General features: G+C 39.3%; 1 protein-coding gene across 15 annotated transcripts in view; it reads right to left on the bottom strand.

Annotated features, from left to right (window-relative positions):
• Fggy (FGGY carbohydrate kinase domain containing) overlaps window positions 1–12,353 on the bottom strand; it is a 409,490-nt gene that overhangs the window by 10,749 nt on the left and 386,388 nt on the right. For 13 of the 15 annotated variants that reach the window (XR_011708838.1, XR_011708841.1, XR_011708845.1 and 10 more), the window contains 2 exons: window positions 12,122–12,183; window positions 7,529–7,672 (listed from right to left, as the gene is read on the bottom strand). Coding sequence is in view for 1 of the 15 variants with exons in the window: in XM_027945053.2 (XP_027800854.2) it covers window positions 7,591–7,672; window positions 12,122–12,183 (144 nt within the window). In the remaining 14 variants the exon portion in view is untranslated. Of the gene's footprint in view, window positions 1–6,665; window positions 7,068–7,468; window positions 7,673–12,121; window positions 12,184–12,353 lie in introns of those variants that run through there. The other 2 variants (XR_011708847.1, XM_027945053.2) reach the window with 2 other exon arrangements.

Genomic DNA, 12,353 nt, shown 5'->3' with positions numbered 1-12,353 from the left:
TTTTGGTGGAATTGTGGAATCCACATGTCAACTTGATGACTACCTGTCTGTATTTCTTATTGAGGCAATAACAACTATCAAAAAAGCCACTGTCAGGTGATTATCATCGTTTGCAGTTAAACACCATTCCCACCAATACACATTCTCTTGGGAAATCCTGTAATACAATAAGAGGGTCCCTTCCTAGTTACTTGTGAGATTGAGAGCTTGACACATGCCAGTCTGGAAAGGGATCACAATGGGCTGGGACCAAGGGGAGTTTAAATTGGCTACAAGATGTACTCTAAGCAAGACCCAGCCAGCTGCTCTGCTGTTGGGAAATTTAGCCTCCACGTAAGTCAAGGTGGATATAATGGCATGAGGTGTACCAGTTATGAGGAGTATAGTTAGGATGGGCTAGATTATGCTTCGGTAAGAAATAAAATTAAAATTTCAGTGGTTTCATCAACAAAGGCGCATGTTAGGGCTGCTCCATGTCCATGGGTTAATGGCAGCTCTTTTCAGAGCCATCCTCACTGGGGCACCCAGTCTGAGGAAGGGTCCCCATCTGGAACATGGCTGGTTGTTGTGTAAGAGCAAAGAAAGCTCTGGGGATTCTCACACTGACAATCAAAGGCTTGGCCCAGAAATAACAATATTCCTTCCTTCCCACAGTTCACTAAACAAAACTGGTCATAAGATCTCGTAACCACAAGGAGGCCAGAGGATGAAACACTGTCACATGGAGTGGAGCCGGAAAGAACTGAGAGCACATCTTCCATTGCAATCACTCACAGCCGAGTGGCTGGCAATACAATAGATGTTTCCAGTCAGAAACTATGCTTGAAGACTGTTGGATTCTCTCTGGGAGTTTGCATTGGGCTAAAGCAAGTCTCAAATTGGTGTTTGAAGAATTATAGGGAACTGGATTTGGCCCCTAAGGGAGAGAGTTGGTAAGAGCTAGATAATATATCAGGGTTCCATCTAAGTAGCCTTTCATGTAACATTTGGCCCCTGCAGGGAAACTGAAGGGTAAATTAGATACTTCTGGTTTTTCTGTTGCTGGGCATAGATTGATAAGCTTCCCAGATGGCTTAAAGTGAGACAAGGCTTTTTGAGGTAAAGTATAAAGTAGGGTGGGAGAAATGATTGATAAGCCAGAGGGGCAGAAAGGAGAATTTAACCTATGGTTGAAGTATGGCCAAGTTTCCACCCAGGGAGACGGTATTTTGAAATTCAAATTGAAGGGATAGTGGAGCTGGAAATGAAGGGGTTTGTAAATGAGGCCTGAGTCCAGGAGGGCTCTGGGTAGAAGAGAGTGTAATGAGAGGCATGTGCCTTGATAAGTGACTTAGGCATAATATAGCAAATCCTATCAGGGGACCCAATATCTATCTTTTCTTTTGTGCCTGATGGAAGTGTAACGTGGCAATTTCAAGGAGTCAAGCCAAATTAGGCAAACATGTTTGTATTTTAAGGGAGAAAGCTGTGATTTGGAGAGGCCCCAGATGCTCAGGGCATAGTGAAAGAAGTACCAATTCCAGATCCACTGGCAGAGAAGGTTTGGGGTTTTTCTGAACTGTTATACTGCCTGCCTTGGCCCAGGTAACCTCCAAAATGGGGTAGAGCTGAGTCTGTAGGCAAAAGATCTTCAGTGGCTGCAGCTTTGCAGAGCTATGAAAGGCGGGGCTGGCAATGTTTCCACTTTCATCATTTCCAATTGAACCGTTGAAGACACAACTACACATAACTGGCATCCCTGGGCTGGCTGTAGCATCCACCAGCTGTGGTGCTCCTTGGGCACCTGGCACTAGTTTTCTGTGGTTGTTAGTTATTTTTTCATGTATGTCCCTTCTCTGGACTTGTTGTGCCATGTCAGGAACTATCCTATCACTCTTGATAGAGTAATATTTCAGTAATGGCTGACTGTTATTGATGTAAGATAAAAAGTTTACCTGTAGAAATTGGATATATAATTGTCCAACTTGACTGTAATCTATGCTTCAAAGTTCTATAAAATAATTGGTTCAGGAGATAAACTGGTATTTGTTGTATTTCTACTTGATATGGAACATCATATCGTCCCATTGAATCCTCCTATTAGCCATGAGGCAGATTTTCTTTTCTCCAAGTTTATGTCTACAACACAGAAACTGATACTTTAACTCGCTATGTGTGAATTCATGCCCCGTGTAGTAAGTAGTGAAGTGTAAGCAGTGAAGCTGTGATTTGAAGTTAGGACTCAATGATTCCATGGCCCAAGGGTTTCTCTCTTTACCGCTGCTTGCCAGTAGAAATAGTACAGTACTTTGATCAACCAATGAGAATCAGAAAGGGCCTTCTGGATAATTATACATGTTAACAAGGGGAAGCACAGAAGAGAGAGCAATTAGCAAACTAATGAATCATCCTCTGTTGCACAAATAAGCTTAATTGAATTTATTTAGGAAGAAGCAGCAGAGTGGTCCTGCATCTGTGTTCCAGCTACATAATCTTGGACCAATTACTTAAACTCTTGGAGATGTGTTCTTTTTTTGTGTGTTTGTAAAGTGAGATCCCACTCTTTAAGGCCTACCTCACCTTACTATGAGAAGCAGAAAAGGTAATGTATGTGCAATGAATAAAGAGAATAAAGAAATATTCAAATGGGAGACATCATTTAGGCATGATTATGGTTAAATAACAGACATTAATGAATAAAACATTTTGCATTTCAAGCACATATTAAAATTGTACAGTAAGGAATCAGTCTCAGCCTAGATTTTAATAAGAAAAACATTTCTAATCCAGGTTTAAGGCATGACTTAGGCAAATAAAAATTAGATCTTTAGAAGCATTTATGCTAATAGCAATTTTAAATGATTTTCTGTGCAGAATGGAAATTGACCACAAAATTAATGGGTGAGTTAATGCTAAATTGAGAAGCCTGACTTTATTAGCAGAAGTCTTTGTTTTTATTTAAGTTACTTTAGTGTTACAAATTTAATAGAACTGCCAAATATTCAGGAGTCCTGAGAGAAACATCCTTTCTTAAAGATGTACTTTTTAATTTCTCCCTTAAGAAATCATAAAAGGGGAAAAAAAAGCTGTTTATATTCAAGAGGCTTCCTATTACTGTCAATAGCAGTTAAGTATATTTATGGAGACACGAGACAGCACAAAGATTCTTCTGTAATCCATCAGAAGTTCCATCTTAAGTATAATTACATTACACAGCTCTGCTCAGTCATTAGTTTCTTGTTTAGCGATAATGTCCTTCATTTTAAATTATTTGATGGTAATTATTTGTAACTACGTCCTGAATTCTAAAAGTATTTGTACTAAAGCCCCAGTGAACAATGGGTATTTCTGAACAAGGATGCAGTTGGTTTCCCATAAGACATTATGCAGGAAATGATCTGTAACAGCATTGCAAATTTGCAAAGAATTTCTGAGCTTGAGCTACAAACCAAACCAAAATGAGTGTGTTTATCATGTGTGTAACTAACGTAGGCAATAAAAAAACCAAAAGCAAGACATTAGATACAAGGCATGATTTTTGTAACCCTAAGTGACCAAATCACATTTTAAAGTTTTTGACGGTTGGTTAAATGAAGGCACATTAACACATACCAGAGATTGTTTGACCTGAAAGTGAGAGCTCCTTGATATTTTTTACTTCTGGGATTCTTTTTGCAGAAAAATATCTTGTGTTTGTGTATGTGTTCACTGGTCGAGCACCCATTGTGAATCAAGAACTGTTTAAGTGCAGGGAACAAGGTCCTAAGAGAGTCTGTGTCCTCCAACAGCTCACAGGCCAGTGGCCAAGGGACTAAGTGAACCAGAATGACTTGATTATCCTCAGGGCAGTGAGAAATAGCAGACCCTGTTATTATTAAAGCAGAATCCCAGCTTGCTACCCTTGCCTGCTGACTTGGACCTAGTAAAAGATGGAAGTTTCCAGGGATGTCTTTGAGACTTATATTCCTTAATTCACCTGGCAACAATGGAACCATGCTCTGAATATAAAGACCAACTGCTTGATCTGGAGTCCTTGAGAGGGGGCATCCCTTCCAGATGCCTCATCTAGACTGGCTAACTCCAGCATTGGGTCATATTGTTTACTATACATCTGTAGCACGTCACACCATTTTGTCCTTCTTGTGTTTTCTTCCCCATCTCCCTTCCCCAGCTTTTGTTCCCTTTGGCTTCTTAGAATGCCACATTTATATTCTTCACATATGGGAAGTGTGTTTGGTCAAAGTTAAAATCCTGTAGTGTGTTCCTTGGCAAAATGATTTGCTAAGTAAGGCTGGCTTCAACTTGAAAGAAAAGCTTTCAGTAGGCAACAAAACAAAAATCCCACAAGCCACACTGGCCACAATGGAATTCTTAGTCATAAAAGCTAAATATACTTTACATGTGTGCTTAAATAAAGCCTTCTTTCCCAGCACGAGAAGGTGAGTATTGGAGTCATTATGATGTTTGTTATTCAGTTACATAGTGTTATAGAAATCTATACAGATGTTTCCATTTTTCCCCAAACACTGTTTTACAGTGAGAATGAGAATTTTTTTTTGGAGGGGGGGATGTCCCACAGATTTTCCTGGAAGCACAAAGAGAACTATGTAGAAACAATGTTAGTAGAGTGTCTATTACCTGCAAGACATTATTGTCGCGGACCAGCCATGGGCTGTGTGTGAGCTGTGAGCATTTTGAGAGCACAAGTGGACTGGACTGATGTTGTTGTTCTGTCTGAACAGTGCAAGTCTGTGTCCTTTTCGCTAGCTGTGCCTTTTGATCCCACACAGCACCTGAGATGTGGGTGTGACTTGCCAAGATGTCAATCAGTCTACTGACCACCAGACATCATGAAGCTAGACTCAACCCTCTGAAACATGACCCTTTGCCTTATTTGGAAAAACATTCCATTAACTTCCCTTTGTGTGTCCTCCGTATGAAAGAATAAAGAGTTCAGGTAGCTCTCTCTCTCTTTTTAACTGACTCCTAATGTCGAGAGCCATCCCGGATTTTGAAAAGGTATTTTTGTGTGCTTGTGTGCTTTCTTCGCTGTTTTATCAGTTATTGAGGTAGTCAGATTTTGTGAATCCAGCATAAGTCACCAGTTCAGTTAGATGGCAATACATTATGCTCAGGGTTTACACAGTTTTTTACTGAACCTTACCACTAACCCTGGGATGCAGGATGATCTGACTGAGGTTTACAGATTAACTAATGTGGATCTTTTAGACTTTCCCTCTGTCCAGCACATCGGGCTGGTCAGGAGAAGACTCCTGACCTATCACCTGTAACCAAAAAGCAGGTGATAGGTCAGGAGTCTTCTCCAGCTGTTGACCCCTGAAGCTTTGCACTGACAAAGATGTGAATTGGAATCCTATCTCCATCACTGCCTGAGTGACTCTGGACAACCTGTTTTATCTTTTTTAAACCTCAGGTTTCTCCCCTAGATTGTGAGGTGAGTGTTTTCTATTTCACAATACTGTGGTAAGGGTTGGAAAGAACAAACAGGGAGGACTTGGAAAATAGTTGGTAATTATTCATTCTTGTGTCCCCACCTTTCCTAACAGGCAGCGCTACTGTGTCCACCGGTGCTTTATGAAATCTGGCCCAGGCTTGCCCCGGATTCTGAGTCAGAGCTGATTGGCTTTAACAGTAGAATGAATTGGACATAACTTTCCTATGTTCATATATGAATACACAACCAGTGTAACTCCATATCATGTACAACACAAGAATGGAAGTTATACTCCATGTATGTATGATATGTCAAAATACATTCTACTGTCATGTAGATCTAAAAAGAACAAATAAAATATATTAAAAAAATAACTGATTGGCTTTAGCAGTGGAAGCTGGTTTGATTCTGGTCCTAACATCTTGCCTAGATCCTGCTGCATCTTATTTCTTCTGTGAGGTACTCCTCATCCTTTCTCCTCCCCAGCCCAAGCTCTAACTGGGGTCTAGCTATGTATGAACTACGCTTCCTCCTGCTGCTGGGCCTGCTGGATATCTCATATCCTTTGGATATTGTACAATGCTGTTGTGGTGCTGCCCTTCACAACTGCATGTGGTCATCCTCAGTGTCCACTACTGTTATTCTGAGCATCTTCTAGCAGCCGGGCCCTAGAATAAGACAGGTTTGGTCCAGGCAATTGTGCTAGGTGCCATACATGCATGAACTCACTTAATCCTCATTAGAACATGTGAAGTAAGTACTGTTAATACATAGATTTTAAAATAAGGAAATTGAGGCTTACAAAGGACCTTTCTCCAAGTCAGTTAGCAAGAAAGAAGTGAATCCAGCTGTTATGCCAGATTGCTTTTCATTTTCTTCTGCCTCCTTTTCTGACTGCTCCATAGAGCAAGTGGTTTCCTTCATTACAGCACCTTCTAAAATGCAAGGTTGTTGATTTACCTGGTTACATCTTACTAGACCAAGAGCTCCTTGACTGTAGGAACCAAGTTTTATTTGTTCCTGTACCTCTGTGTTTAGCATAATGCCGGCACACAGAAAGTACCAAAGGATATTTGTTGATTGCATTCCATTGGATTTTTCTTTTCTGTCTGCTGTCTTACTTTGCTGAAGCCTCAGCATATTCTATGCCCAAACTCACCTGAACTGTAATAGCTCCCGAATCAACATTAATTCTTGGGTCTGAAACAATGTGTGAATGAGAATATGTGTATATGTGTGTGTTTAGGTGTTTGCTCTTGTATCAACTGAAACAACTATAGTTTTGCAAACACTTGTCTACCCCAAAATCTTTTTAGCCTTCATGTTTATTTAGTTTGCTTTAATCTGGAAACTTTCCATAGCTTTTGTCTTTATGACATAGCCATTTTTGAAGAATATAGTCCATTAAAGAAAAAAGAATGCAGGATGGGTTTTTCTGATATTTCTTTATGATTAGATTCAGGCTGTGCATTCCCAGTCTGAGTGATGCCATTTCTTTCCATGCTATCACATCTGGAGGCACATGATGTCTATTTGCCCATCTGAAGTTAATTTGGATCATCCAATCAAGATGTTGTCCTGTTTCTTCCCTGTATCTTTAACATTCTTTTTCCTCTTGTAACTAATAAACAATCTGTGAAGAGACATTTTAAGAACATGCATACATCCTGTTACTCATCAAAATTTCCTCCTGGATCCATTGATGTCCTTGCCTATCCCTATCTTTAATATAATGATTGCAAAATGATGATTTTTGCATTTGAAAGCAATATTTGACCCTAGACAGTATCCTATGTAAGAAGGAGAATGCCACAAGGAACAGAGAACATACATTAAATGTTCTATCTAAAGCAATGTCTTTCATTTACTGTAGGTTATAGAATCAATTGAGTACAAATCTCCACTGGATTAAATGGTCTCCAGGGTCTAGTCCTATGTGAGATCCTATGACCCCACATGAGACTTCTGGCATACAGTGCTTATACAGAAAATGCCAACTAGATAAGAGTAGTGTTTTGAAATGGGAGATTCCAGTTCTGGTTGCACATATCCAAATTTTTATTAGAAGATAATACAGAAATGATGAGATGATACCTAAAGGGTCTTGAATGTAAGATGCAAGGACAGAGGTCCTAATGGCATTGGTGTCTGTCTGTTCAGTCCCCACTCATGATTGCTGAATACTCCTTCTGGTGTTCAACCAGCTTCAGGAATACTTGATATTTCTTGTCATAATATCTGTGGGAGAGAGATGAATATGTTTAACAGTCTCAAGATGACTTTATCAAGCAGTGTTGCTTTGCATTCAGAAATATGGAAATACATCTGTTACAATTACACAGACAGCTTCCAGGTTCTGAATGCTTACAGCACCCTGGGCAATAGATTAGTCTGTGTCATGCCTGTTATCTATAAATTACATGCAGTGCTACATGGATTATTTCCATTTCTGAGATAAGGTCATCTTTTTCACGGGGTATAAACAAAATACTATAACTAAAAACCAGCAGAGCTGGAATTCCAAGTCAGATTGGTCTGACTTCAAAGCCTCTGCTGCATGTACCAAAAGGCCCAGGCTTAGCACAGAGCCTTTCACATTCCCAACTTCAGCTACGTGCCTAGCCACTGATCTGGTGTAAAACCATAGCCTAACCAGAGATGAGACTGAATGTTTTATCACTCTTATGGATCCTGCACCTAGAAGTCCTGGGTAAACTGCTTTATGCCATTGTGAAACCCCACGAGAACAATGTGTAAGGACTTTCTTGCTGTGCCCTGCCTTCCAGGCATCTGGTCATGGACCTCAATCTCCTTGTCCTCTCTGGCTGACTCTTTGGGTGAGACCTGTCAGAACTGGTGCTGGCTATGAGTCAGATGTCAGAGCAGCTGGAGCTGCTTTGTATCACAATGCTGAAAGGTAACTGCGGCCTGGACAAATATGGCACTTGAAGCCTTGCAACTTTGTCCTTACTCCTTTTCTTGGAGGTACTGACATGGGATAAGGGTTGATAAATCCAGTTCAACATGGTTTGGTAGATGCTGGGGTATTCCAAAAGGAGTCCTGATGAGGGAGCTCTGGAGGAAGCTTGTGAATTGGGGGAGACAAGCAGTAAGAGAAACTTTGGATGCACACAGGCTTCTACTTGTCACACATTTCTACCTTAAGCATTCTGGTAGTGTAGGAGCTGTGATAGGGCCAAACACACAGTTAAGGGGTGGGTGGAGGAGACTCTGAAGCTGGGGTATGAATCTCAGCATGGCCCATGGCTTGCTGTGTGACCCAGAGCGTGGTACTTAATCCAATTGTGCCTACATTTCCTCTTGTGTAAATGGGAATAATTACAGGATCTACCTCAAGAGAACTGTTGTGTGAATTAAATGAGGCAATATATGCAAAGCTCTTAGAACAATGCCTGACTCATAATAAGTGCTAGTTGCTACTTTTAAAGTAATTAATAATCTAATATTTTCATCAATCTAGTTATGTAGATATCGCTAAAACCAATTCTATGAGTCTCCAGAAATCAATACTCATAGAATGATTTTTTAGGGACAATTCTCTGCTTCTAATGATCCTCTATGATAATATAAATTTTGGGCAATACACACATAATATGGATTTTCTGATTTGGGAAAATGGGGCTAAGGTCAGTAATCTTTGCACATACTTTAAGATTTCCAATTTTATATTTATTTTTCTGTGGTGCTATGGATAGAACCTAGGGCCTTTGACATGCTAGGTAAGTGCTCTATCACTGATTTATCTTACCAGTCTAAGGATTTCCAAATTTAATACTAATGGCTTTGCTACAACTTTGTTCACTGGCCTTATTCTTCATATAGGTAAATCATACAGTATGTCTTTTTGTGATTATCTTATTTAATTTTGTCTTAACCTCAAAGAATTTCCTTCCTCTTTAAATCTGAATAACATTCTGTTATATGTATATATCATTTTTTGCTTATACATTAATCCACTGATGGATCAGTTGAGTTGTTCTTAAGGCTTTAGCCACTGTGAATAATGCTGCTGTAAACAGGGGTATATAGATCTGTCTTCATATCTTGCTTTCAGTTCTTTTGGACATATACCAAAAGCAGAATTGCTATATCATATGTTAATTCTCTTCAATTTTTTGGAGAACAGACACATTTGTTTTCATATCAGCTATACCATTTTATGCTTAAAGCTTCCAATTTCTCCATATCCTCAACACTTATTATTTTATTGTTATTGTTGCTTGCAGTAGCTATCCTAATGGGTGTGAGGTGGCATCTTGCAGTTTTGATTTGAATTTCCCTAATAGTAATGTTGAATAACTTTTCATGTGCTTATTGGTTATTTATATATTCTTTGGAGGAATATCCATTCAAGTCCTTTATTCATTTTGAATTGGATTTTGTTGTTGTTGTTGTTGAGTTTTAGGAGTTCTGTATTTTTCTGGATATTACTTCCTTATCAGATATATAATTTACAGATTTTCTTCCATTATGTGGGTTGCCTGTTAATTTTCTTTTTTGTACTGGAGATTGCACTTTACCACTAGACCACATCCTTAGCCCTTTTTATCTTTTATTTCGAGATGAGGTCTTGCTAAGTTGTCGAGGGCCTCACTAAGTTGATGAGGCTGGCTTTGAACTTGTGATCCTCCTACCTCAGCTCTCAAGCCACTGGAATTACAGGCATGTGCCACCACACATGGTGTAAATTTGTTGATAGTCTTTTAATACACATTTTTTTCAAGATACTTTTAAGTGACAGTTCTAAAGTCATGTATAAATTTGTTGAGCATAAGGACAAAATTTGGAATCATCCTGAAAAATTGCTAATTGAATTGTAGTCATTAGATTAGACTGTGTGATCTAGACTTTTTAAGTCAGATGAATCCACTCTCTTCCAGATTCTCCTGAACTCAGTCAGTTGCTTCTGTGTGGCACAGATCTAAGTAAATGTCCCGTGTAGTTAAATTAATGTGATCGGAAGTGATGAGACAGAAGGAAACGGGTTCCTGCTTTCCATGTGCAAATCTTTGGGCCACCTGAAGATGGTGCTGCAGCACCATGTGTGCCTCCTTCATAGGTGCCCAGCTCCCAGCTGCCAGAGAGAAGCCAGATTCTTTCAAAAGAAACACGTGGGGTTTACCAAAAACTTAGAAACAGGCCTCCTTCGAAAGTCTTGAGAGGGTCAGGGAAGAGATGGAGAAGATAATCTGTTTCTCATTTCAAAAAACAAGGGATATTCCAGCCGCCATGAGGAGAGCAGAAAGAGGGAGAGCATCCTACATTGGGATGCATTGGGAACTCAGTACATCAGGAACTCAGCCTTTTCCATGTTCCTGGGTTGAGCTTCCCCATGGAAGCTCCTCTGAGCCCTCTGCTCCTCTGAGCCCAGAGTTTAGAGAGAGGTTTATATTCAGGGGTTTTAATAGCCTGACTCCATCTGAGCACAAAAAAGAAAATGAAAAGAAATTGGATCACTTTTTCAGGGACATTTCCAAAACTGTTCAACAACATGTTTTGGTGGAATCTGTACCTTTGCGTGTCTATTACACTGTGTGGTGGGATTTATGTCTTAACAAAAAATAATTTCCTAAAATTATAAAGGCACTTGCACAACTGTCTTTTTATCTTCAAACTCACTACCAGTGAAATAGAGGTCTTAATAGAGATCTTTTTCATCTCTAACCTGGATTGTTCAAAAAGCCCTCTCTCTGGTTTACTTTTACCCTTACTGCCCTTGAATTGATCCTCTAAGAAGGACCTTTCTAAGATCTGCATCTGACCACATCTAGCCACCATTTAAGGTTAAGTATCTCTGTTTTGCCTGTAGCATGAGGTTCACGGTCTTTAGCACAGCCTACTTTGAGCTGACCTCCTCCTCCCATCTCACCTCCTGTGGTTCCCCATCTCATATTCTGTGTTTTAGCATCATGAATTGTTTATAGTGACTTCAACATACCATGCTGTTCCATTTTTATATCTTTGCATATGTCATCCCCTCTATCAAGAATGTTCTTCTCTATCTTGGCCTGTCTACGATTTCTTTTAAGCATTTCATGTCAAATGAGACTTAATCTTTTCTCAAAAAGTTTTCTTCACCTTTATAAGGTCACATTCTTTTCTTCTTTGGGCTGTTTTGTCACATGGTAACATTTCTATGGCAGAACATAGTCCTTTGTTTTGAAAGGACCTATGTGCATAAATCAGACTGTATCTTATTCCCCTCTAAATCATGTTGCTTAACTTAGAGGCTTGAATATAGCAGAGACTCAGTGAATGAATATTGTGGTGACTTAAGATTTACAACACTGATCAAGCTCATTTAAAAGTCCTCAATGTCAAGTGATACAAAAAATGGATGGATGCTACTGGGTTCTTTGAAGGGAGATATAAAAGATTTTTTTTTTTTTTTTTAAGAACAGAAAAGACCAGATTTGTTGCCAGTGACCCAGAAAAATAAATTGGTCTGAGAGTTCAGAAGCTTGCATCAGACACCAGATCTGGCCATACCTAGCTTTGAATTTTAAGTAAGTGAAAGTGACCTTATCTTTCTGGGAGTTAGTTTTCTCAACTATTAAATGAAAGAATTGATTTGGCTAACATTCAAAGTTTATTTCAGATCCATAGTTGTAAGCATTTGTATGTTCTCATTATTTAGCACTGCACATATAAGAAATATAAACTTACTTCTTATCCTCAAGTCTCGGAAACACAACTTTCCCGACTTTGCTCATTCTTGCCATTGCCTCCTGTTAAATGGAAAACAAAGCAGATAGCTGGGTTGGAAAGCTAAAACCAAAGAAAGGATTGTGACAAGCAATGACATTTGAATTAGAATTCACTTCCCTTTACAATATTCAGTCAGTATGATTTTCAACTTGTTTTTTTCTGCCAATAGAAAAAGGCACTTGCACAACTG

This window comes from Marmota flaviventris, chromosome 10 (assembly GCF_047511675.1).
Source record: "Marmota flaviventris isolate mMarFla1 chromosome 10, mMarFla1.hap1, whole genome shotgun sequence".
Lineage (NCBI taxonomy): Eukaryota > Metazoa > Chordata > Mammalia > Rodentia > Sciuridae > Marmota > Marmota flaviventris.
This window is presented reverse-complemented; position numbering and strand designations above follow the sequence as displayed.